We start from the raw sequence: 27,278 nt of genomic DNA, 5'->3' as shown, positions 1-27,278 counted from the left end.
AAATTATACAAGTTAAAAATGCAAAACAAGACAGTGTCAGAGACAAGTCGATAGTAGTACGAGATCATTGCTGAGGTAAGATTACGACAGTGCCGAAGGATTCAAGAACCTGACTGTTGCAGGAAAGTAATAAGTAACAAAGTAGATGCTTCCCATGCTCTTAATCTTACCTCTCTCACCTTAGATCTATGTCCTCTAGTTTTTGATTTTCTTTCCCTGGGAAAAAGACTACATATATTTAATTCACTTCCTGTAAAGTTAACCATCAGACTCCTCATCTTAAACCTATGTCTATTCATGGAACAGGATTCTCACTGTCCACCCTATTTATGCCCCTTATAATTTGGTATACCTCCAGCAGGTTTCCCCTAAGTCTCTGCCACTCCGAGGAAAACATCCAAACTCCCGAGACTCTCCTCATAACTAAAATGCTCTGTTCCAGTCTGTCTGGTGTTCTTCTTATGGAGCTGGAATTCCCAACTTTTTATGGACCTGTACCGTTAACCGAGGGGTCTGTGGGCCCCAGGAGGGAACCCCTGCTATAGAGTGACAACCAGAACTGCACACAGTGCTCCGCCAGTGGCTTAACTAAAGTGTTACAAAGCTGTACCAAGACTTAATACTGTTATAGTCTGAGCCCCTACTGTTACAGGCTAGCATTCGATAAGCATTCTTCACCACCCTGTTCAGGGTCAAATAACTTGGAGACTAATATTTCTTTGTTCTGCGGTAATCCAAGGGCCCTATCCTACTTTGTGTACTTCCTACTCTGATTAGATCTCCCAAAATGCATCATGTCAGATTTAGTGGAATTAAATTCTATCTGCCATTTACCATCGGATATACCAGCTGATCAAAGTTCAGAGTAAGTTTATTATCGAACTACATATATGTCACCATATACAACACTGAGATTCATTTTCTTGCAGGCAGGCTCAGTAAATCCACAGAATAATAACCATAACAGAATCAAGGAAAGACCACACAGACTTGGGTATTCAACCAATGCACAAAAGAGTGTGCTAATGCAAACAGAAATGAGTAATAATAATAATAATAAATAAATAAACATAAATATTGAGAACATGAGTTGAAGAGCCCCTGAAAGTGAGTCCATAAGTTGTGGGAACATTTCAATGATGGAACAAGTGAAGTTATTTCCTTTGGTTCAAAGAGCCTGATGGTTGAGCAGTAATAGCTGTTCCTGAACCTAGTGGTGTGAGTTTTGAGGCTACTGTACCTTCTTCATAATGGCAGCAGCAAGACAATAGACAATATGTGCAGGAGTAGGCCATTCAGCCCTTTTAGCCAGCACTGCCATTCACTGTGATCATGGCTGATCATCCACAATCAGTACCCTTTTCCTGCCTACTCCCCATATCCCTTGACTCTGCTATCTTTAAGAGCTCTATCTAACTCTTTCTTGAAATAATCCAGAGGATTGGCCTCCACTGCCTTCTGAGGCAGAGCATTCCACAGAACCACAGCTCTCTGTGTGAAAAAGTTTTTCCTCAACTCTGTTCTAAATGGTCTACCCCTTATTCTTAAACTGTGGCCTCTGGTTCTGGACTCCCCCAATATCGGGAACATGTTTCCTGCCTCTAGTGTGTCCAATCCCTTAATAATCTTATATGTTTCAATCAGATCCCCTCTCATCCTTCTAAATTCCAGTGTATATAAGCCCAGTCGCTCCAATCTTTCAACATAAGAGAGTATGTCCTGAGTGGTAGGGGGTCCCTGATGGTGGTTGTTGCTTTCCTGCAATAGTGTTTCATGTATATGGGAGGGCTAATAAATTGATGAATCAATGGGAGGGTTTTTTGTATGATTTTCTGTTCAAAGGCATTGGTGTGTGTCCATACCAGGGTGTGATGCTGCCAGTCAATATAATCTTCGCCACATATCTATAGAAGTTTGAAAAAGTTTTAGAGGTCATGCAGAATCTTTGTAGACTCCTGAAAAAGTAGAGGCGCTGCTGTGCTTTCTTCGTAATTGCACTTTCTTTCTGGGTGCAGGACAGGTCCTCCAAAATAATAACACCTAGCAATTTAAAGTTGGTGACCCTCTCCATCTCTGATCCTCCGATGAAGACTGACTCATGGACCTCTGGTTTCTTCCTCCTGAAGTCAATCATCAGTCTCTTGATCTTGCTGAAATTGAGTGAGAGGTTGTTGTCATGGTACCACTCAGCCAGAGTTTCAATTTCTCTCCTATATGCTGATTTGTAACCATATTTGGTTCAGTTTACAATGGTGGGGTCATCTGAAAACTTGAATATGGCATTGGAGCTGAGCTAAGCCTCACAGTCATAAGTGTAAAACGAGTAGAGCAGGGGTTTGAACAAACAGCCTTGTGGTGCACCTGTGCTGATGGAGATCATGGATGAGATGTTGTTGCCAACCTGAACTAACTGGGGTCTACAAGTTAGGAAATCGAGGATCCAATTGCACAAGGGGGTATTGAGGCCAAGGTCATAGAGCTTACTGATTAGCTTTGAACGGATTATGATATTGCATGCTGAGCTGCAGTTGATAAAGAGCCTCTTGATGTATGCATCTTTGCTGTCCAGATGTTCCATGATTGAGAGAAGTGCCAATGAGATGGTATCTGCTGTGGACCTGTTGCTCCAGTAGGCAAGTTGGAACAGGTCCAAGTCATTTCTCATACAGGAGCTGATAATGTTTCATCACCAGCCTCCCAAAACGCAACATCACTGTGGATGTAGGTGCTACTGGATGAAAGTCATTGAGGCACATTATCATGTTCTTCTTAGGCACCAGTATAACTGAAGCCTGATTGAAGCAGGTCGGTATCTCAGACAGCCAAAGCAAGAGGTGGGAGATCTCAGTGAACACTCCAGACAGCTTATGCACCATCCTCACTTTCAGCAACACCTATTTTCCTGGCATCTGTAGAATTACTAATTCTAAGATATTAATGTGTATAACAAACAACAAGGGACCTAGTTCCTGTGGTGCACCACTGGTGACAGGCTTCCAATCACAAAAGTAAGCCTTCAGCATCTGTCTCTTACTCTGAAGCCAAAATGACCTTTCTATAACCTTTTGGCCCAGCCTCCGATGTAGAACTTTGTCAAAGTCCTTACTGAAGTCCATGTTGACCCTATCAACTACACTGCCCTCATCAATATATTTTGTTACTTCAAAAAACTTTGTCAAATTAGTCAGACAGGATCACTCACCAACAAAGATGTATTGACGACCCTTGATGAACCCCTGCCTTTCCAATACAAATTAATCTTAACTCTCTTTCAGTCACTTCTTCATCACCAATGTTAGACTCATGCACTTATAATAACCTGGCTTATCCCTGCTGCTCTTGAATAAAGGAATCACATTTGTCATCTTCTAGTCATGGGGCACCTCACCTGTGACTAATGATTTAGAACTCTTTTTCAGGGTCCTAGCAATCCCCTCTTTTGTCTCAAATGGCAGTGTGAGATACATTTCATCAGCCCCTGGTGATTTATCCACATTTTTTACCTAATGAGACATCCAAAACACCCATCTTCAAAAGTGTACAGATTCTCTCAATGTCAACTGAACAAAAATAAATGTGAATACAATTTTCGCTAAAGAAAGCAGTTGGGTGTATTTTTTACAACTCCATTGTATCCCAAACTCAATAATTAATACATTATTTTTTGTAATTTTTTACAAAAGTAAGTGCAAATTTGTACAAACCAGGGTTACACTGACAGTACAATGAACAAATGACCAGATATTAACATTTCAGTTGAGAAAGTAAAATGGTGAGAAATCCTATCCTTCATTGGAAAATTAAAAGAAAACAACCTTCAAATTTAATCTTTTATTTGAGGCATTAACACCCCAGTGACATTGCTGGTAATATACCGAAGTATTACCAAAGGCCATTGGAGAAATTGAGTTCTGATTTAACTGAGAGTTCTACAAAAGAAGCCAAACTACCCAGCACACACACACTTGTACATTTTCACAATTCTTTAAGGAAAGTCAATGAAGTGAAATGTTTCACTGTTAGACTGTTAGGGATCATTGGGGTTATGAAATTATGGATAACATAATTATGGATTACTAACATGCGAACCAGTCTTCAGGAAATAAAACCTGTGTACCATTTGACTTTGCAGCTAGTGAAATGAATCACTTGGATTATAGTGCACCACAGAACAAAAACAGGACTTCTGGCCCATTTAGTCCATACCAAACTATTATTCTACCTAGTCCCGTCATCCTGCACCCACAGGCGCCCATACCCCTCACATCCATGTACTTAGCCAAATCTCTTAAATGTCGAAATTGAACCGGCATCCACTACTTCTGCTGGCAGCTCCTTCCATACCCTCACCTCCCTCTGAGTAGTTTCCCTTCATAGTTCGCCTTTCACCCTTAACCTATGATCTGTTGTTCCAAGTCCCACCAAACCTCAGTTGGAAAAGCCTGTTTGCATCGATCCTATCAACACCACTCACAATTTTGTACATCTCTTATCAAATCTGCCCTCATTCTCCTACACTCCAAGGAATAAAGTCCTAACCTATTCAACCTTTCCTCACAACTCAGGTCTTTAAATCCTGGCAACATCCTTGTAAAAGGATTGCAAGGATACTCTCACATAAACACATTCTCTGTAGGAATGTGGGACATGGGATATTCTCTCTCCTATTGAAACTACATAAGGAAAGACAATAAATAACAGTTTCTGCTACTAGCACATTGTTAAAGGTGTATGTATCCCTGGTACGGTTCCGGACAGATTTATTTTGTGACTTAATCTTCTAGTTAGTTGCATATTCATAGCCCCATCCTTCAACACTGTGACTATTCTCTAAATAAAATAAGTAACAAAAGAGGTATATTTTATGTATGTGCTTTTGGGACAGACACTAGTTTTGCTAGTTGGGATGTGCTACCATTGTAAATATGGATTTTATCTGACTATATTCCAAATGTTAAAGTTAAGTCAGCGATTATAGCAAATGACACTTAAGTTAATCATTTATTACCTTTGTGTAGAAATTTGAAATATCCTATCAGAAAAGTGAGATACTCTTGCACTATTTTTGCTGTGAATAAAAACTTTTATAATTCCTAATTACAGTTTCCATGTGGCTCAGTTTTAGTCAGTCACAACATTTGAGGGCTCATCCTGACTCAGTATGTTGCCAATGACCTCAGCAGTCTAAAGGAATGAACATTTTTTTAAAAGAAGCACCCTGAAGTTTAGATCTATTAAGGTCAATGAATGAATAAAAGAAACAATTTAATTAATCTTACAGATCACATAATAGAAAACTGACCTTACAGTAAGATGGTGGCACACTTGGAAGCAGCGGCTTCGACAGGGTCAACCAAAGATGTCATTGTCTTTTTTTACAATTGCAAGACTCTACTGGACATTAAGAACTTATAAGTATCACAGGTCAACCCCATCAGCAACTTGTGTGCTGGCAGAGAAACTGAAGGATCTGCAGATTGTGATGCTGCCTAAGACAGAATGGTGTTGATGCGCAAAGGAGGTGTGTAGTGTAACAGCAAGTGATCGGCTTACTTTCTTCTGATCACAAGACCCTGTTGGACATGGGTGGTTTAGCTTATTGGAAATTGGCAGGGGAACTGCGTGGCCTTGGTTATAGCGAGGACTAGGCCTCAAGCCACGGCGTTGCCTATTTGCAGCCACCCAGGGCAGGCATGGGAGTCAGGCACTCTACTGGGGTGCTGGAGGCGGTGTGGCGTGGCATGGTGTCCATGCTGGAGTTGGTGCTCCCCCTCTCACCACCCCGTGTTCGCTCGGCAGAAGATGAGCTGTATTGTTTATTCCACTGTAGGCCACTGCAACATTCATGGACTCAGGGATTTGGACTATATATTTTTTGTGTGACTGTATTTTACTGCCATCTTATGTGAGCTTGCTATCTTATATGTGCTATATGTACCTTGTACTGTGTATGACTATTGCTACTGTGTTTTGTACCTTGGATCCAGAGTAATGCTGTTTCGTTTGCCTGTATTCATGGATATTCATGTATGGTTGAATGACAATTAAATTTAAATTCAACTTAAAATAGGAAAAGGTCTGAGCATGTTACTACAATGCACATAAAAAACAAACCATGTCACACCTTATGCAAAATTAATTTGAAGTGATGAAATTAATCACTTTCAATAAAGAAGCGAGGCCGTCAACGATGGGATAAATCAATCTTATTTTATTAGCCATTAATGTCATTCACAAATAAGACACTTATTTCAGATAAAGTATGTGACTAAATTAACAAAGTCTCCATTATGTTTCTTACACAAACCCCTTCTTACAATGTTTGAGGCATCAATTCTGTTTGTTCTATATATACATATAGGGTGTTGTACAATTTATAGATAATACAATATTTCCATATTAAAAATTCACCTTGTGTAACATTTTCTGATAACTGTCCAAAATAAGATTTTATGTAATCCCTTCAATATATCCCCTAAGAATTACACACATGAAGATCATATTAGATTTAAAAAGTAATTGTGCAATCAAATTTTTCCCATAAGGTAAGGTAAATAGAAGCACAAATGTTTTGCATTTTGCACTTGGAATTTGCTCCTAAACTATAAAATGGCTGCAGTGCTCTATATCTGCCATTTAAGGAGTGTCCATCTAGTAATGCAAGGCTCCTGCTATTTATCACTTGCTATTTAACTCTTTGTTCCCAGAGAAAAAAAAATTACATAATGTATCCTTCATTAAACAATGCCAAGATATACAAACTTATGAAAATGTTAGATCTTGCTTCTGCATGCTGTGTACTCTCAGGAAGTATTTCAGCCACACTCTTTCAAATTAATACCAAAAAGGATGCTGTACCTGCTTAGTTCAGTTGTAGTGTTTATTGCACGTTAACTGCTCAGCTTTGACATCATTTTGTATGCCACTGCATTATCTCTGTTCATTATTATTCTCAGTTACGTGATAAACATCTGCCTGTCTGAAAAACTCTTTCAAACTACACATGGCCTCATAATGTTAAAGTTCTTCAGCACAGCAATATCATAAATGTGGCTTTCTGTTAAATACTTAGTGGTCTAACATCATATTGTCAGGATCTGCACTGGACTTCGCTTGTTGAATATGTGGGTTTGAATTCCCAATACAAGATGACACTTAAAATTCAAATTGTGGATGTTGGATCATGTTATCCTTGCTCTTCTTGGTTGCCAATCAAAGCAGACTGGTGAAAATATATCAAATGGCAGATATACTTCTCTAATACACAACTCCACTATTAGTGGATAAGTAGTTGTATGAACTATTTCTTTCTTCCCTCTTGGCTGAAATATAATGTATGGAGTCATCAAATTACAAACAAACAAACAACAGTGAGTCATAAATCATTAGAATACCATGGGCTAGTGGGAGTAACACATTAAACAACAATATGTCAATATGCCATATTAGAAAATATTTGCAATACAAATTCTCATTTTTCTTCATTACCCAACAATCAAGTAATTAACTCTTATTTTATGTAAACAGATATATCAATAACCCATTTTTCAAAAGAAATTTATGCCTAATTGATTCAGATTTATAAATGTGATTTCTGTCACGTTGCATCAATTCTAGGACAAGATAACTCCATTCTGCAGGAACTGTTAGTTCCCACAATATAAATTAAAACAGTGCACCAAATCCACTAAAATGCAAATCACTTCAGTTCAAAATACTTTATTGAGATGAATCCAAACCAACTTTAAAAATCAGAAACCAGTTCATGGACCTTTAATCCTGCAATTCAGTATCAGCTCTGAATGACATTGGCATTCATGCATTTAGAATTTCTCCCCAGAACAGAAAACTGCTCAACTGCTCAAATTCTTCTAGAAAGAAAGGACCACGTGAGACAAGATACTTGAATGAAAAGTACAGCAAACAGTCTCTTTTCATACACAAATGAAAAATCTTCCTAAATTTCACCTCCTGGAAATTGGTGTTCAACGGACACTAACGATGGTTGGAATGCAAACTGGAAACACTCAAATTTTAATAAGATAAATCTAACATTCACTTCACTTTAAGTTAATGCAAATCATTTTCCACAACCACAGGTCAACACTTGACCTCACTCACCAGCTAAAAGTTACAGCATTGATGTGCTGTACCTTAGAATGTGGTCATTGACCTCTCTCAGCTTAATGCTTCAAAGTATGGCAACATAATAATTCACAACACATAAAAGAATCACAAACAGTAAATTTACATTATTATATAAATCAATAAATGAGTAAGCAAGGACTTGCTCATAGAAATCTCTAATTTCCAAAAGATAAATTATTACCCATATAAACAAAGAAAATGAACATCAATTCTAGCCAAGAGCCTTTTGGGTGGAAATTAAACAAACAAAAAAAGAGTGCTGGCATGATAAACAGACAGACATGGTAAACATATAAACAAAGGCTGGAGAAGATGAGAAGAGGCATGCTGTCTGCCAACTGGAATGCTTCCTTTCCAATTTTTAAAGGTAAAGGATTGTTGACTATCTCACCTAAGTCTACAACTATATATTTTTAGAACTGGACCTCACATCATTTAATTCTTCTACTGATGACTTGAAACATTTTCACCTCAGTATCAAAGAACAAACTAGATTTTGACATAGGTTTCAAAAGCCAATTTACTGCAATAGCTTAAAAGTTAAAAAAGTGGTTTTCTGACCCCTGCCATCATCCTGTAGCAGTGTAGGATTGCCTTCATGATGCAGGAAGTGCATCAAAAAACAATTGTGAAAAGAACTGTGTATGTTTTAAACCGCAATCTGCAGTAAACATTCCATGAGCATGAAGTTTGAAGACACCTGAAGATATGATCCTTTGCAGTGTTGTTCCTGGTGAAGGGAATACCGACTAGCACTTTGATCAGCATCATTCATCATTTCTAGAAGTTCAGGATTTCAGAAGAGTGCCTTTGACCCCTGGTTTTCAAATTCTGACCAAGCATCATTCAGTTCCATGAAGATCATTTTGGCATACTGTTCATACGGCTCACCTGTGGCCTTAAAGAAAAACAAAAGTGTTTAATATATCTACAAAAGTTTAAGTGCAATTTTCTAACTTATCTGTTTGAAATTTTAAAATGTTAATCACACTGCATGCAAAATTTTACACCTGAAATATATGCTAAAATTCCCTTAAGGATTTAGTAATCATTTAGAGATATATAGATAAAGACAGACAAATAGTTTGGATAGACATCTTGGTTACATGGTCAAATTGGGCCTGTTTTCATGCTGTATAACTATCACTCTACGAAAAGCTGCACATGTAATTTTCCTATTGTCTTCAAAATTTAAATACATTTCAATTTAATTGCGATAGTTCTCTTTCTTTCAAATATTTTAAAAATACCATGTATCTTCCATGATGTTACATGTGGACCAATTCTCCAAACTTTCACTTTTATCCTTTTGGTTTTTCTGACAATGCCATGCTGTTAACCTTACCTTGTCAGGATGAACCACAAGTATTGCTTTCCTATAGACTTTCTTCACCTGGTCTGGGTGTACTATATCTGCCATGCTGACAGGTTTCCATTTGGTTTCTCCTTCCCATAGTACCGTGTGTAGAGTTGACAATAATGCTCTTATGTTTCTCTCTTTTCCTTCAATCCAGTCAAAGATCTAGCAAAATAATTACTATTTTAGTTCATGGTTCAAAAACCTATGAAAATTTGTGAAAAACTAAGGTTAAGCCTCATGCGTGATGACTAAAGAATAGCACCATACATTGAGATGGCCAAAGAACATGCACTGGATAGGCTGGCAATATCCTCGAGTATCCCAAAAATGGAAGCAAACATAGAATTCAAATGTGTCTCTTTGAAAAGCAAATGAATTAATATCATTTTATAATTTTTAAAATAAAAATTTTGGATCAGTACTTTGGATACTGTGGATCAGTACATGGAGCTATGTTATTGTGGCCATTACAGAAACCTGGATGGCTCAGGGGCAGGAATAGTTACTTGGAGTGCCAGGCTTTAGAAGTTTCAGAAAAGACAGGGAGGGAGGCAAAAGAGGTGGTGGCGTGGCACTGTTGATCAGAGATAGTGTCACTGCTGCAGAAAAACATAGAAACATAGAAAACCTACCGCACAAAACTTCGGCCCCCAAAGTTGTGACAAACATGTCCCTACCTTAGAAATTACTCGGGTTACCCATAGCCCTCCATTTTTCTAAGCTCCATGTACCTATCCAAAAGTCTCTTAAAAGACCCTGTCTTATCCACCTCCACCACCGTTGTCAGCAGCCCATTCCACGCACTCACCACTCTCTGCGTAAAAAAACTTACCCTTACATCTCCTCTGTACCTACTCCCAATCACCTTAAGTTTTAAGGTGCTTGGAAATAGGTATCCTAGGTAATTTCTAAGGTAAGGATATGTTCGGTACAGCTTTGTGGGCCAAAGGGCCTGCACTGTGCTGTAGGTTTTCTATGTTTCTAAAAAAAAGTCATTCACTGTAAGACTACAGTGGCAATATTTACAAAGCTTCATCATAGCACAAGAAAACAGAATATACAAAAGGTTGTAATAGAATTAAGCAACATACAAATCATAATCAGATTGAATGCCAGAACAAATTTAAACAACTGAACATCTCACTTTATTTTTACCCTTTCCTGGGTGAAGCAAGAGTTTCACGTCTGCTAGTGCTCAGTGATACAATCATGTAACATCAGTATCATCACTGAATGTTAAACCATTTCAAAAGTGCCAGTTTGAACTCTGACTGTAAGCAAAGAAAAATATCACTGACTACTCTGTTGCTCGAGACTTCAAAGTTCATACATGCAAACCAATGTATAAGGATTTGAAAATACTGCTTTCATATGCTGTCAGCTGAAGAATTCAAAATGAGGAATAATTTGCGGATTTCAGATGAAGATATCAAAGAAACAACAGATCAATCTTTCACATCAACTTTAAGCTATCATTTTCAGAATAGGATGTCACTATGATGTCAGGCTTTGATGTGACAATTAAAACCATGAAGAATTTAAGCACCTCATTAAGGTACAACCAGACACACCAAACAGACAAATGGGCAATTCTCATAAACAAAAGAAAATATTTTTCCTCAGATATTTTATCTATTCTTTTAAATCAACCAAGAAAATTAAAATGATTTTCAACAAACATGCAATAATGCATATTTTATACATCAGTGGTACATTTCTCTCATTCATTTAATTTCATATATCTTCAAACACTGTAACTATGCTAATTCTTTGAAAAAGCTATGTAATTTGATCCATTTCCCTGTTTCTTACATCTAACACTGCATTGTTTCTCTTTTAGACATACATCCTATCCTGCTCTTTATAGTTTACTATATAATCTGCCTCAGTCATGCTCAGATTGGTATTCCAGATTATCTCAAAACAACACTGTCAGCTGAAGGGCCTGTTCCCATGCTGTACTGTTCTACGTTCTAAAACTTCCTCACCTACAATCTGGTAATTAAACTAGATCATGTCTAGCAAAGGGTGGGAACAAACCTGACTAGTATAAACTAGAATTTGTGAGCATCTCTAAACTCCACTTTAGCAGTTACAAAATCAATATACAACTAAATTTATACTACATGAAATCCCCTAGTTTCCTTGGCCGCATAAGTCTAGGGAACACAACCTCCAGCCCCGCCAAACTCATGCCATTGAGGCGCTCTCCCACCCCAAATCCATTTACGTGGATGCTGTGTAATTCATGACCCTGTTACAAATTAGTGCTACGAAACAACAGACAGTACACCACACACAATTAAAAGATTATCTTTATGATTCTTAATTTGACTAAAGAGTTAGTAAAGAAAAGAACAAAAAAAGAGAGAAGGGCTACACACATAAAAAAATGCTGGTGAACACAGCAGGCCAGGCAGCATCTCTAGGAAGAGGTGCAGTCGACGTTTCAGGCCGAGACCCTTCGTCAGGACTCACTGAAAGAAGAGCTAGTAAGAGATTTGAAAGTGGGAGGGGCAGGGGGAGATCGGAAATGATAGGAGAAGACAGGAGGGGGAGGGATGGAACCAAGAGCTGGACAGTTGATTGGCAAAAGGGATATGAGGCTGGAGAAGGGAGAGGATCATGGAACGGGAGGCCAAGGGAGAAAGAAAGTGGGGGGGGGGGAGCCCAGAGGATGGGCAAGGAGTTATAGTGAGAGGGACAGAGGGAGAAAAAAGAGAGAAAAAAAAGGGGAAAGAAAAATGAATGAATGAATGAATAAATAAATAAATAAATAATGGATGGGGTACCAGGGGAGGTGGGGCATTAACGGAAGTTAGAGAAGTCAATGTTCATGTTATCAGGTTGGAGGCTACCCAGACGGAATATAAGGTGTTGTTCTTCCAACCCGAGTGTGGCTTCAACTTGACAGTAGACGAGGAGGGACATAACAGAATGGGAATGGGACGTGGAATTAAAATGTGTGGCCACTGGGAGATACTGCTTTCTCCAGCGGAAAGAGAAAAGGGCCCATTTTAATGAAACAGCCTAACGTGCACAAGTTGGAGTTCACAGTTTCTCAATAGTCACCGATCCTCAATCAATCTCACCCTGGCTTCGTCAAACCACGGTCCGACTCCAGGTCGAATCCTACGACCTCTTCTCTCCTGCGTCTTCCCCCTTCATCTCCTCTCGAACCCCCAAGCCCAACCTCAGTGTCCCTCACCAGAGAAACCTGCCCTTAATTCAACCATCCTAATCAGATAGCACACATTTCTCCTCATCCCTTATCTTCTTAAACTCCAGACCGCACCTGGACCCGACCAGTGAGGGCCACCACGTTCCAGGAGACCCGCGGTCTGCTACCGTGCCGGAGCGCTTGGAGATGCAGCCCATTCCGACCAGCGCCTCTCCGGAGCAGACAACCACACAGAAGTGACGGAGGAGACCTCAAGGTGTCCCAGACGCTTCCCCAGAGCGACCACCGTAAAGCCCCATTGGTGGCCATCCACAGCTGTCGGAAGTGAGGCCTCCGCCGCCGACCTTGGAAATCGAGCCCGAGGCTCGGCTGGAGCCGAGGCTTCCGCAACCGTGACTCGGCTTACAGACTTGTTTCAGCCAGGAGCCCGGCCATCCAGGATTCGGGGCTCGACCCAATCGACAGCCCGGGCCCTGGCAGCTGGAAGTGGCAGCGGAGCCTCCCCCGTTACTCGGCCCGACCCGGAGCACACGATGACGCGACCAGCCGATCGATCCCCGTGGGACGCGTCCACCTACCTCAAAGAGCTGACAACACACTGCATCAATGGAAATCTGGAAAGATGCACTATTTACCGAGGAAGCTTGGGAAAAGAGCTGGGCTGCTGGTCAGATTGAAGCCGAGGGGCTTCGGGGTCCCTGTGCCCACCATCCTACTAGCTAATATGAAAGCCATAGAAAACAAGGTGGATGATTTTAAAGGGAGACTCGCCTACTGCAGGGAGATGCAGAACTGCTGTGTATTCTGTTTCACCGAGACCTGGCTCTCCCCTGGCACCCCCGACAGTGCCATCCGACCAGAGGGATTTTCGATCCATCGGATGGACCGCACGGCGTCTTCGGGCAAGACGAGGGGAGGTGGTACCTGCCTACTAATCAACACTGTGTGCTGCTCGGACACAGTGGCACTGACAAGCACCTGCAGCCCGGACCTGGAACACCTGTCGGTGAAGTGTCGTCCCTACTATCTACCACGGGAATTCACCTCGGTCATACTAACAGCGGTCTACATTCCCCCGCAGGCGGACGTGGAGTGTGCTCTGAACATACTGTATGCCAACATCAGTGAACTTGAGACCAGGTATCGGAGGCTTTGCTCATTACAGCCGGGGACTTTAACTAGGCCAACCTCAGAAAGGCGCTGACAAAGTTCTACCAACATGTTTCCTGCCCCTCTAGAGGCCCAAATATACTTGACCACTGCTACACAGCAGTCAAGGATGCCTACCGTTCCGTCTCACGACCTCATTTCGGAAAATCGGACCATCAGGCCGTACTCCTCCTCCCGGCTTACAAACATAAACTAAAGCGGGAGGTCACGGTGTCAAGAGTAGTGTCGCGTTGGACAGAGGAAACGGATGAGGTCCTCCGTGACTGCTTTGAATCGGTGGACTAGTTAGTATTCAAGGACTCGGCAGCTAACCTCGATGAATATGCCTCAGCTGTCACGGACTTTATTTGGAAATGCACGGAGGACTGTGTGTCTCGCAAGACCATCCGGGTATTTCCTAACCGGAAACCTTGGATGAATTATGAGGTCAAGTCCATTTTAAAGGCTAGAGCTGCGGCTTTTAGGTCTGGGGATACCAGTCGCTACACGGAATCCAGGCGTGAACTCCGGAAAGCCATTAAGGGCGCCAAGAGGCAATATCGAGCCAAGTTGGAAGCCCAGGCTAACCAGAGGGATGCCAATAGACTATGGCAGGGTCTAAATGAGATCACTGGGCGCAAAAAAAAAGGCTGGGAATATCAATAACTGTGGCGCTTCTCTTCCTGACGAACTTAACGTATTCTACACAAGATTCAAACAGAAGAGGAGCATCCCGCTCCCTCCAGATGAACCAGACCTGGTGGCATCGAGATTCATCGTCACCGAGGAGGACGTTAGAAGGGCCTTCCTGAAGATAAATCCAAGGAAGGCGATGGGCCCAGATGGCGTCCTGGGACGCGTTCTCCGAGCCTGTGCAAGCGAGCTAGCTGGAGTGTTTGCTGACATCTTCAACTGCTCCTTGCTTCAGTCTAAGATCCCCTCGTGTTTTAAGAAGGCAGCGATAATCCCAGTGCCGAAGAACAGCAAGGTGGAATGCCTGAATGACTATCCACCTGTGGCTCTGACATCAATTGCTATGAAGTGCTTCGAGAGATTGGTTATGGCACACATCAACCACAGCCTACCGGTCAACCTTGACGCTTTGCAATTCGCCTACAGGAGCAACAGGTCAACAGGTCAACGGCAGATGCCATCTCTCTGGCCCTACATTCCTCCTTAGAACACCTGGAGAATAAAGATGCATACGTAAGGCTCCTTTTCACTGACTACAGCTCTGCCTTTAATACCATCATTCCAAATAAACTGATTCCTAAGCTCCGGAACCTGGGCCTTAGCACTCAGATCTACAGATGGATCTTCAGCTTCCTCATAGACAGGACCCAGGCTGTAAAAATAGGGGACAAGCTCTCCTCTACAATCACTCTGAGCACCGGTGCCCCACAAGGCTGTGTACTCAGCCCCCTGCTGTACTCACTGTACACCCATGATTGTGTAGCCAAGTTTCCATCAAACTCAATATATAAGTTTGCTGATGACACAACAATTGTAGGCCGTATCTTGGGTAATGATGAGTTTGAGTACAAAGAGGAAATTAAGAACCTGGTGGCATGGTGCAAAGACAATAACCTGTCCCTCAACATCAGCAAGACAAAGGAATTGGTTGTTGACCTCAAGAAGGAGTTGCGGACCGCATGACCCTATTTACATCAGTGGTGCGCAAGTGGAACAGATCAAAAGCTTTAAGTTCCTCGGGGTCAATTATCACAAATAACCTGACTTGGTCCAACCAAGCAGAGTTCACTGCCAAGAAGGCCCACCAGCACCTTTACTTCCTGAGAAAACTAAAGAAATTTGGCCTGTACCCTAAAACCCTCACTAATTTTTATAGATGCACCATAGAAAGCATTCTTCTAGGGTGCATCACAACCTGGTATGGAAGTTGTCCTGTCCAAGACCAAAAGAAGCTGCAGAAGATCGTGAACATGGCGCGGCACATCACACAAACCAATCTTCTGTCCTTGGACTCACTTTACACCACATGCTGTCGGAGCAGTGCTGCCAGGATAATCAAGGACACGATCCACCCAGCCAACAGACTTTTCGTCTCTCTTCCCTCTGGGAGAAGGCTCAGGAGCTTGAAGACTCGTACGGCCAGATTTGGGAACAGCTTCTTTCCAACTGTGATAAGACTGCTGAACAGATCCTGACCCGGATCTGGGCCATACCCTCCAAATATCTGGACTTGCCTCTCGTTTTTTTTTGCACTACCTTACTTTCCATTTTTCTATTTTCTATTTATGATTTATAATTAAAATTTTTAATATTTACTAATTTTTACTATTTTTAATATTTAATATTTGTAATCCAGGGAGCAGGAAGCGCAGAATCAAATATCGCTGTGATGATTGTATGTTCTAGTATGAATTGTTTGGCGACAATAAAGTATAAAGTATAACTCAAACAAGCTGAAAACAAGCTGCTCTTACAGAACTGAAAAATGAAATACATACAGCATAATAGCAAAAATATGAACCAGGGCATTACATACACTTTATAAAATATCAATTTAAAATTCAGATATTCAAAGTCTGAATATATTTTCCAAACCTTTAGTTTTAGAGGATCCATTTCTTTCGTCATCTCTTCTCTCCGCATTTCTGCAATAGTTTTTGGTCCTTTTTTATCTGATGTACAGGAAAAACCCTGATCTGATAACAGATCCTGAAAGTCATTTGCAGATACTTTTGGTTTTGGTCCTGAAGTGTTAGAATAAAATTTCATTAATAGGAATTGACTCACTTTATTCATGACCATTAATCAGTAACAAGAAAACATTTTCCAAAAATGTGGTGATTTTAATCAGAATGGAGATCAAACCGTGATTTGATGGAGGCGAGTTAAAACAAATAGCAATAGTTTTGGAGGATATGCTTAAATGAGGGGACTTAGATTCTAGATTAAAGCAAGGAGCATGAAGACTCAAAGATTTATACAGATCCTTTGGCCTAATATCCATGCCCAACAAAATTTCCATCTAAACGAATCCAATTTCCACCTCAAACCATTCCTTTTCCTATGCACCTGTCCAAATGTCTTCAATGTCGTGTCTGCCTATATCAGTTCCTCTGGCTTGTTCCACATACCTACAACTCTCTGAAAAATATGTCCCACAGTTCTTTAAATTTTTCCTCTCTCAAATCTATGCTAATAGATTCGACTGTATAATTGTTACTTTTGCTTGTCCTTATATAATTATCTACATACATGTAATTGTTCAGCCTGCCCTGCCCTCAAGTTTACCTGGTCCATTTCCGACACCTCCCTCCCCTTTCTAGATCTTTCTGTCTCTGTCTCTGGAGACAGCTTATCCACTGACGTCCACTATAAGCCTACTGACTCTCACAGCTACCTGGACTATTCCTCTTCTCACCCTGTCTTTTGCAAAAACGCCATCCACTTCTCACAATTCCTCCGTCTCCGCCGCATCTGCTCTCAGGATGAGGCTTTTCATTCTAGAAAGAGGGAGATGTCCTCCTTTTTTAAAGAAAGGGGCTTCCCTTCCTCCACTATCAACTCTGCATTTAAACGCATCTCCCCCATTTCACATACATCTGCCCTCACTCCATCCTCCTGCCACCCCACTAGGAATAGGGTTCCCCTGGTCCTCACCTACCACCCCACCAGCCTCCGGGTCCAACATATTATTCACCGTAACTTCTGCCACCTCCAACGGGATCCCACCACTAAGCACATCTTTCCCTCCCCCCCCTCTGCTTTCCGCGGGGATTGCTCCCCACGCGACTCCCTTGACCATTCGTCCCCCCCATCCCTCCCCACTGATCTCCCTCCTGGCACTTATCCTTGTGAGTGGAACAAGTGCTACACATGCCCTTACGCTTCCTCCCTTACCATCATTCAGGGCCCCAAACAGTCCTTTCCAGGTGAGGCGACACTTCACCTGTGAGTCGGCTGGGGTGATATACTGTGTCCGGTGCTCCCTATGTGGCCTTTTATATATTGGCGAGACCCGACGCAGACTGGGAGACCGCTTTGCTGAACACCTATGCTCTGTCCGCCAGAGAAAGTAGGATCTCCCAGCGGCCACAAATTTTAATTCCACATCCCATTCCCATTCTGACATGTCTATCCACGGCCTCCTCTACTGTAAAGATGATGCCACACTCAGGTTGGAGGAACAACACCTTATATTCCGCCTGGGTAGCCTCCAACCTGATGGCATGAACATCGACTTCTCTAACTTCCGCTAATGCCCCACCTCCCCCCTCATACCCCATCTGTTATTTATTTTTATACACACTTTCTTTTTCTCACTCTCCTTTTTCTCCCTCTGTCCCTCTGAATATACCCCTTGCCCATCCTCTGGGATCCCCCCCACCGTCTTTCTTCCCGGACCTCCTGTCCCATGATCCTCTCGTATCCCTTTTGCCAATCACCTGTCCAGCTCTTGGCTCCATCCTTCCCCCTCCTGTCTTCTCCTATGATTTCGGATCTCCCCCTCCCCCTCCCACTTTCAAATCCCTTACTCACTCTTCCTTCAGTTAGTCCTGACGAAGGGTCTCGGCCTGAAACGTCGACTGTACCTCTTCCTAGAGATGCTGCCTGGCCTGCTGCATTCACCAGCAACTTTGATGTGTGTTGCTTGAATTTCCAGCATCTGCAGAATTCCTGTTGTTTGTAATTGTTCAGTGTATTTTTTTTAATGGTTGCAGTTGTGGGTATTGCTTTACTTGAATGGGGCTATCTGATATGCTAATTGTTATCTATGGAAATTCAATTAAATTAGCAATATGGTATAAGATGACCAAATCATGTTGCTCAGTCTTTTTGGCTCTGTTCTTTCCTCTGCCACTTGGGTCTCTTTCCCTCTTTCACATCGTCTTCCTTCCCTCATTCTTGCAATACTTAATAAAAACAACCATTTTTATGTCTCATTCTTGACTTCCAAAGAACCCCAGATCTGAAACTTCAGCATCCAACAATGGCTTCTAGTTTTAGACTACACTACTCAGACGGGAAAAAGCTGATTTTGTATGCCTCTGATAACATAATACCATGCAACTAAAATTGGTTTACTTTAAAAAAACTGGTAGTAAAAATACTTTAAAAAGTCACATGGAAAAATAACATATTAAAACCTACCAAATCCAGGCCCTCGAATACCTCGTTCCTCCCGACTTCCAATCACACTAAAATTCACATTGTAGTTGGGTTTGTTTTGGGCTGCTGGTTTTGGCTGAGATGGTTTTGGATGTGGTGTCTGTTGTCGTGATGCTGTATTGCTTCCCAATGTTCTACCAGGTTGCCAAGAACCACTGCCCTTTGTTGGCTGGGCAGACTTCGGAGTGCTCGTCCCGCCAGATGTGAAATTTCCACTCACAGAACCTGACAGAGGATCATACACAGACATTAAGACAAGAGCAGGACAACTGCACTGCTTATATTTCATTTGTAGATATTCCTGGGACCTTCTCATGTGAGAAATATAATAAATTATGCAGCAAAGCCATAACAGCAAATTATTTCATTATAACATTAGAAAGTTTTTGACAAGAATAGGCCATTCAGCCTAACAAAGCTTGCCAAACTCCTACTCACATAGTGTGTCGAAATAACTATCAAGTTTAGATTTGAAAGTCTCTAAGGTACTACTCTCACTACACAACTAGGTAGTTTGTTCCATCTGTCCACAATTCGCTGTGTAAAGAAATGCTTCCTGATGTTAGTCTAAAATCTCCCTTACACCAGTCTACACCTTTGGCCACATGTCCTTGATGATTGATTAACTTTAAAGTAGCAGCTGGCCTCCACCTTACTTATACCCTTAATGATTTTGAACACTTCTGTCATGTTTCCTCTCATTCTATGTCTACTTAGGCTAAAAAGATTTAGTTCTTTTAATCTTTCTTCATAGCTCATACCCTGCAGACTAGGAATGAGTGTAGTTGCCCTTCTCTCTAGTGCCTTCAAATCCCTCACAAAATATGACGACCAAAGTTATACATATTAAGCATTCTCACATCAAACAGTGCATTCCCCACATAAACCCGAGCTCAGTTAAACCCTGCTGTTTGCTTCTGAATGGCGTCTCTTCACCCATCATCTCTGTCCTCACTCTCCTGCAATCCATCCAGGTCCACGGACTAATTGAACAAATAACATCAATATCCTGGATGAAAGTATGTAGAACAGACAGAAGGGAGAAAGGAATGGAGAATTACAGGGAAAGCTGAAAAAAATATACTTGGAGTGGAGGAAGTCCCAAATGGAGTAAAAACAGTGGCACAGACTAAATCAACCCCAGGAACCCTATTCTGTGTGGATATAAAAATATAATCAATTAGCTTTGGTTATACTATCAAATTGCAGAGTCATGAGTTGAATCAGCAGAAATTTGGACATCCCTTTTAAAGCAATATTAAAAGTGAGGAGAGAGGGGATAAAAATCTGTGATCATCCAATAGACAGAACATCTCATTTTAACTGGTAACTCCTGACACATCAATGTAGGAACAATGATAAGTAAATTTGTGGTTATCTGTTCTCCTTCCCGTTCCCACACTGACCTGTCTGTCCTCATCCACTGCCAGGATGAGATTAAACACAAGCTCGAAGAACAGCTTCTCATGTTCCCTCTGGGTAGCCTACAACCTGGCAGCATGAACACTGAATACTCCAATTTCAGGTGAAATGCTGCTCTTTTTCTCTCTTCTCTTTATCCATCCAATTCCTCCCATACCCACCCAACCCCCAAAACCTTGTTTCTTTCACTCTCCTCCACCCACACCATCTCTCCATCACTCACATATACCTCCCACTGTGCCATCTGCCCTCCCCGTATCTATCATTTGAACCCATGTTCCAACTTCTCTCTCATCTGTTTCCACCATCTACAGTTCTTTGTCACCTGCATCTTTCACCTCCCAGCCTCTGTAACTATTTCCACTCTCCATTCCTCCAATTGCAAAGGATTTGACTTCACAAAGTGCAAGACTTTTCACTTGTCCAGATTAAACACCATCTTTCATCACTTTCCCCACACTTCCAACTCACCTGTATTTCTGCTGAATCCTTTGACAACCTTCCTCACTACCCACAACTCCGACAATTCTTGTGGCCTCAGCAAACTTACAAATCAGCCTTACTCATTTTCATCCAAATCATTTCCATACATCACAAACAGAGGTCCCAGAACTAATCCTTATAGAACATCACAGGTCACAGACACTCAGTAAGAATTACAGCCCTCCACCACTACCCTGTCTTCTGTAGTCAAACCAATTCCACCAGGTCTCCATGGATCCCATGTATCAGCACGGACCAGCACACCAATAGGTACCTTGTGGAAAGCTTTACAAGTTCATGTACACAACATTCACTGCTCTATCCTCATCGATCAACTTTGTCAATTCTTCAAAAAATCAATCAAGAGTTATTTGAAATGAGTTGAGAGAATCTTAAAATCAAGGCACAGATATGATTAGCGAATGAGATTTATACAAGTTTGTGCAAGTTATCAATTATCTCAGACTTACAGAATGTAGAACATGACTGTTTGGTCAGACATCCATTGGAATACTAATAGCATGAATGAGGAATTCATCAGCAGAGGAGTTGATGCCAGGTATTATCTGGTATTATTAGCAAAGTTGAAATAATTGGTTTAAGCAATGACCTGCTTCTGGTCAAAAGCTCAACTCAATGTCAAGTATGACGTCAAACATTAGAACCACTTCAGAAAATGGTGAGAGATGCATGAAGTTGTTGTTTTAGAACATAATTTGTGATGGGCTCCAAAAATGTCTTCAAAATATTTACTTGGGGGGATTTTCTTTCCATTAGTATAACTATTTAGAGGAACTGGATGTGTCAAGAGAAGTTTTAGTGAAGCAGGTATGTCAACATAAATGAAAAATGTGCTCATCCAAAAGTATAAGATACATAAGATCCATGAATACTTGGTACACTGGATTCAAAACTGACTTGGCCATAGAAAAGTGAGGTACTGTGTTTATCAATGATACTGCTAGGGCAACACTTGAAGCTGGGAAATACAAGGGGCCCAAGTGTAGATATTTGACAGAAACAGGACTGAATGGGCTTGGGAGGAGAAACAAATGTTGGTGATTCTCAGCTAACAATGGAAGTAGTGAAAAAAAGGAGCTACAAGTGACAAGATTCTAGAAGAATGGTGACTTAGCCCTGTCAAAGGCTGTAATCTTGGTCAAATTAAGACAAACCACTTTAAAAACTTTAAAAATTTCACTCTATCATTGGTAATTGGGACCACAGCTGTGTATATACCATTGCTGAGACATAAACCTACCAGGTAGGATTGAAGTTGTGGGTAAGATGGGTATGAACCTGGAAGACTGCAATGCATTCAAGAATTATAAAAGTAGAGGTTAAAAAATGGGGTGGTATTTGCAAGAAAGGAGAGCTGAATGTGGTAGATTCCAAGGAGAAAGTTACCTGATAAACTTGAACCAAGGTTACCGATATCAGCAAATGGATCAAAGCTCTGCGACTTAGATTGACTAAACGATGTACTTGATGAAGGATCAGGTGCAGAGGTTGAAGTAAAACCTGAACCAAGAACAGACACATCCCAATATATCACTTACAGATGAGCAATAACATATCGTACAAGATAAACAATACTGGTACAACCTATAGAACCTATAAACTATTACTATCCAGGTGTTGGAAAGTTATGTTGCAGTTTAATAAAATACTGGAGTATTGCATTCTGGTCACCCCATTACAGGAAAGATGTGGAGGCTTTGGAGAGGATGAAGAAGAGATTTATCAGGAAGTTGCTTAGATTGAAGGGCACGTGCTAAAAGGACAAACTTGGTATGTCTTCTCCGGAAATGTGGAGGCTGAAGGGAGACCTGACAGAAGTTTATAAAATTATGAACAGCATAGATAGACAGCTAATATCTTTATCCCAGGGTGTAAATGTCTAGTACTAGAAGGCACATGCTTGAAGTGAGAAGGGGTAAGTTCAAAGGAGATGTACGGGCCAAGTTTGTTACACAGGGAGCGGTGGATGCCTGAAATGTGCTGCCAGGGGTAGTAGAGGTATCCAAAAGGTTCCTAGATAGGCACATGAACATGCAGAGAATACAGGGATATGGACATTATGTAAAGGATTAGTTTACTTACACATTTTTTAAAATTGGATGTTTAATTTGTCCTTCAATAATTAGTGTAGTTGTACAATTAAAATTAACACACTAAATACATCAGTATACTAACAAAGAAGCTTTGTAAACAAAGTGGTTACTGCTATAATAAAAACAAAATATGCTGGAAACACTCAGCAGGTCAGGCAGCGTCTGTATCTGCAGTTTCCTTGAATTTCAGATACCACATATCATTTCATTTAGTTTTAATTAAGAGCCCCACATTCAGGAAGCATTTTTACTGAGAAAATACTTTCATACCATACATTATTTTGTACAGTAGTACCAAAATCCTTTATCAAAACAGAACATTTCTTCCAGTATTTTTTGTTTTTATTTCAGATTTCCAGAGATGACATTCATTTATCATCTTTTATTATTTCAGTATTCTCAAAAATTTAAGTTTCACCACCCTGAAAAAGAGGGGTATATTTCTAATTCTAAAATTAGAGAGGAAAAGATCAATGTACATATAGATAATGGTGATTTAACCTCTACCCTATTACTTAACAGCCAGAACACTGTCCGCATATTTACATTATCTGTATTTTGAATGAGATTCTAAACAGAATTCTCAGGTTGAAATATAAAGTTGTTGTTGTTCCTTTTCATGCCTTGTGGCACACTGGGCGGCATTTTTGCCGTTTCTGTAGCATTTGATTTTTTTTTTATGACGCCGAGTTGCAAGCTCGACGCTCAACCCAACACAGATTGAAAGTGTGCAAGGAGCCAGCCAGACTCAAACTTGGGACCATTTGCCTTGAAGTCCGTTGCTAATGCCACTACACCAACAGCCAGCATGAAATATAAAGTCCCAGGACAAAATTCAAAAATAGCCAGGGAATTCTCCATCAACTGACCATCAGTGAAATGGATTGGTCATTTACTGCATTGAGGTTTGTGGGACATCCCTGTTTGAAATTGTGTAATTCCTACATCTCAAATAATTACAATACTTCTGAAGTACCTTAGCTGGCTATAAAGTATTTTGGATGCTCCAGAGCTCAGAAAGTCAGTCGATGTTTATTTTTCCCCAGCACTAAACAGTCCAGTTAATTATGAGATCATCAGATTGGTTTACTCAGTTTAGGGCTCTAAGGCTCAAAACTTTTGTGCCCAAGACCGACAACTGTTTTCTCATAAACGTTAAGTTCCAATCAAGCTACAAGGTTTCAATCAATGACACCACACCTCAGAGAAAATTTAAAAAAATAATTCAGTCATTCTCTGTGGAAAGAGAAACAGGTCTGTAATACTTCCTCAGAAAGTTTCCAATGAAGGATTTCAGACCTGAAACATTTGACTTTCCATCTTCATAGATGCTGCCTGTTTTAGTATTTTCTATTTAGTTTCAGACTCTCAATGCCTGCAGTTTCATTAATTTTCAGATACCACATCTCACTTCATTTAGTCTTAATTAAGAGTCCTACAAACCAGGAACCATTTTTACAGAGAAAATAACTTTTAAACCATGTATTACTTTGTACAGTAGTACCAAAGGCAACTTTGTTATTCTGTTGTGGAACTGTGTTAGTGCTGGTGGTCCACATATCCCAGCCACTCATCAAGTCCGGCTGACTGGCAGAAGATGATACTTTTGAAGTCCCTGCTGGTGCTGCAGCCCCTGGAAGTAGGCACAGTTGGTTAAAATGAGCCAGCTCAAGTATTTTCCTATTAGCATTATTTATAAGGTCCCTGAGAAACATGATGAATATTTCTTTGAGATTTCAACTTCACAAGGTGAATGATGAATGGGGAACCATTGGAACTCTCCCACTCAGAGGGTAACAGAAGTTTATTCAGAATAGAGGTAATAGAGTTCTGGATGTTAAAGGAAGGATATGTGACACTGGGGTATGGACACATAACACCAGAGTATGCACAGGTGACACTGAAGTATGGATGTGACACTGGATACGTGACACTAAGGTAGATCAGCCCTGATGACAGGCTCGCAGGGCTAAATGCCCCATTCCTGCTCCTAATTCTCATGTTCTAGTGTAGGATAATAAGGGTCAGTTTAGTTAACCCAAGAATTATTTAAATACTAATATATTAAGGGAAATAAAAGACTAAATGGTAAAAGTAAGATCTACTAAAGAGCAAATAAAAGTGGACAGTGATATGAATTTACAGTATTTACATACATGCAACAACTTAGAAATATAACTCTTAAGTGGCCGCAAGGAATTGTGCAAGTTAAAAATGAAAACTAAAATAATGAGGATAAGTCATTTGAATGCCTTTGGGAATAAAAGAAACTGAGGGGGTGATCGTATGAAGATTTTAAAATGATTTGATAGAGTTGTATCAAGAGGACATAATGAAATTAGAATCAGGCTGTGGCATAATAATACTGAAACTCAGGCACACCGGCATCAATAGATTTATACTGGGTACTACAGATATGGTTCAAAAAGGGAGTTTGAAACACAAGCCAATCATAGTCAACTGAAGTGTGATACAGACATTCATTTCTATATTCAGGGAGGATAAATCAAGATAATTGTACACTATGGCGATAAGTGAAATGTTTGCTGTCTACTAGTAAATATGTTCAAGCAAACACACTAACTTACTTAATTTTAAATCAATAAAGTAAATGATCTACATTATACTCTAATTTCTGCAAATATGCTTGCTACGCTACCCAAGAAACAGAACAATAATTGCTCTCTATATTTTTCAAGTGATGGAATATTATATAAAATGTTTAGTGAAGATTTTCCTTTTGTATAGTGAAGATTTAATTCACAAGAATTTCCACTGTCGTTTTCCCAGTGAAAGGAGAAACAAAAACATGTTTTCACACTGAGCAGCGTAAGGACAAGAAACGTAACTCAGAGAAGATATATCTCGAGAGAGGTATCCAGCAGGTATGATTTCTTGATGATATTCCCTGATATTGAATAAGTTCAAATAGAAAATATGCAAAAGTCGAAGAAAGAATTAAGAATACAAGAGGTAACCTTACCCACACTGAAGAAATCTGAGCTGGACGATGGATGGGGCAGACCATTTGTGGCCGAAAAAGCTGGAGGATTCGGATTGAAAAACTGCCCAAATAAATCTGGCTCGGGTTGATCTGACTTGGCTGTTGACAATTCAGTAGCAAATGGATCAAAGGAGTCTGCTGATGAAAAGTAAATAAAAAGTGTTTAATCCCTTTCTTTGCCCTTATCAGTGAAAAGGACATGTGACTAACTTAAGTCAGGACACATTAGTTCCAAGGTCTAAAACTGAGAGCAGGTGACTAGGGAGGAACATTGAAGCTATGCATGTACTGGGCATACTTAGAATATTACCCATTAAATTCATTCAGCACGACTAATACTTCAGATTAATATCTCAGGTGAAAAGCTGCAAGATGCCAAATGCTTTATCCTCGCTTGTTGATTTAAGGAGATATAAAAAGGATATAAATGATAGACACTAAAAGGTTCATCTTTGCCCATAAAATGGCATAATAAAACTGCCAACAATAAATTAGGACGTTAAACTATTCTCTTCCCTTAAAGAAATAAAGATCAATAGCTTTGCACTATCATCTGTAGCTCAGTTGATAGTACATATGCCTCTGCAACATAAGATTCTGGATTCAAAATACATCAGCAGGACAAATCAGAGAGAGTGCAGCACTAAATACCATCCTTCAGACCTGTCTGCGCTCTGAGGCAGACATCATTAAGTAGTGCAGGAGTGTTACCAAGCCTAATATTCCCATCATCAAAGAAACAGATCTGTCATTATCATAAACACAAGAGACTCAGCAGTTGCTGGAAATCCAGAGCAACACACACACAATACGAGAGGAACTCAGCAGGTCAGACAGCATTTATGGAAACGTTTTGGGCGGAGACCTTTCATCAGGACTGGATAGGAAGGGGGATGATGCCAGAATAAAAAGGCCGGGGAGAGGGAAGGAGGACAAGCTAGAAGGTAATGGGTAAAGCCAGGTGGGTGGGGAAGGAAGGATTAAGTAATAAACTGGGAGATGATAGGTGGAAAAGTCAAAGGACTGGAGAAGATGGAATCTTTTAGAAGAGGAAAATGGGCCATGGGAGAAATGGAAGGAGGAAGAGGTGATAGGCAGGTCAGAAGAAGAGGCAAGAGGCCAGAGTAAGGAGCAGAAGAAGAGAGAAGAGGGAGGGAAAAATTATCCAAAGGAGAAAACCACAAGACCATAAGAGATAGGAGAAGAATTAGGCAATTCGGTCAAACAAACCTACTCCGTCATTTCATTATGGCTGATCCACTTTCCCTCTCAACTCCA

General features: G+C 40.7%; 1 protein-coding gene across 4 annotated transcripts in view; it reads right to left on the bottom strand.

The window, feature by feature from the left end:
* Positions 1–6,199: 6,199 nt before the first annotated feature.
* Positions 6,200–27,278, bottom strand: part of gak (cyclin G associated kinase) — a 126,693-nt gene continuing 105,614 nt past the window's right edge. Inside the window, exons 22-28 of one of the 4 annotated variants that reach the window (XM_072257962.1) lie at positions 25,980–26,138; positions 24,486–24,629; positions 22,290–22,403; positions 18,960–19,202; positions 16,407–16,555; positions 9,494–9,670; positions 6,200–9,046 (exon numbers count right to left, since the gene is read on the bottom strand). In XM_072257962.1, the coding sequence (XP_072114063.1) occupies positions 8,945–9,046; positions 9,494–9,670; positions 16,407–16,555; positions 18,960–19,202; positions 22,290–22,403; positions 24,486–24,629; positions 25,980–26,138 (1,088 nt within the window). In that variant the 3' untranslated portion in view covers positions 6,200–8,944. The remainder of the gene's footprint in view (positions 9,047–9,493; positions 9,671–16,406; positions 16,556–18,959; positions 19,203–22,289; positions 22,404–24,485; positions 24,630–25,979; positions 26,139–27,278) is intronic. The other 3 variants (XM_072257964.1, XM_072257963.1, XM_072257965.1) reach the window with 3 other exon arrangements.

The sequence above is a fragment of the Mobula birostris genome, chromosome 5 (genome assembly GCF_030028105.1).
Source record: "Mobula birostris isolate sMobBir1 chromosome 5, sMobBir1.hap1, whole genome shotgun sequence".
Classification (NCBI taxonomy): domain Eukaryota; kingdom Metazoa; phylum Chordata; class Chondrichthyes; order Myliobatiformes; family Myliobatidae; genus Mobula; species Mobula birostris.
This window is presented reverse-complemented; position numbering and strand designations above follow the sequence as displayed.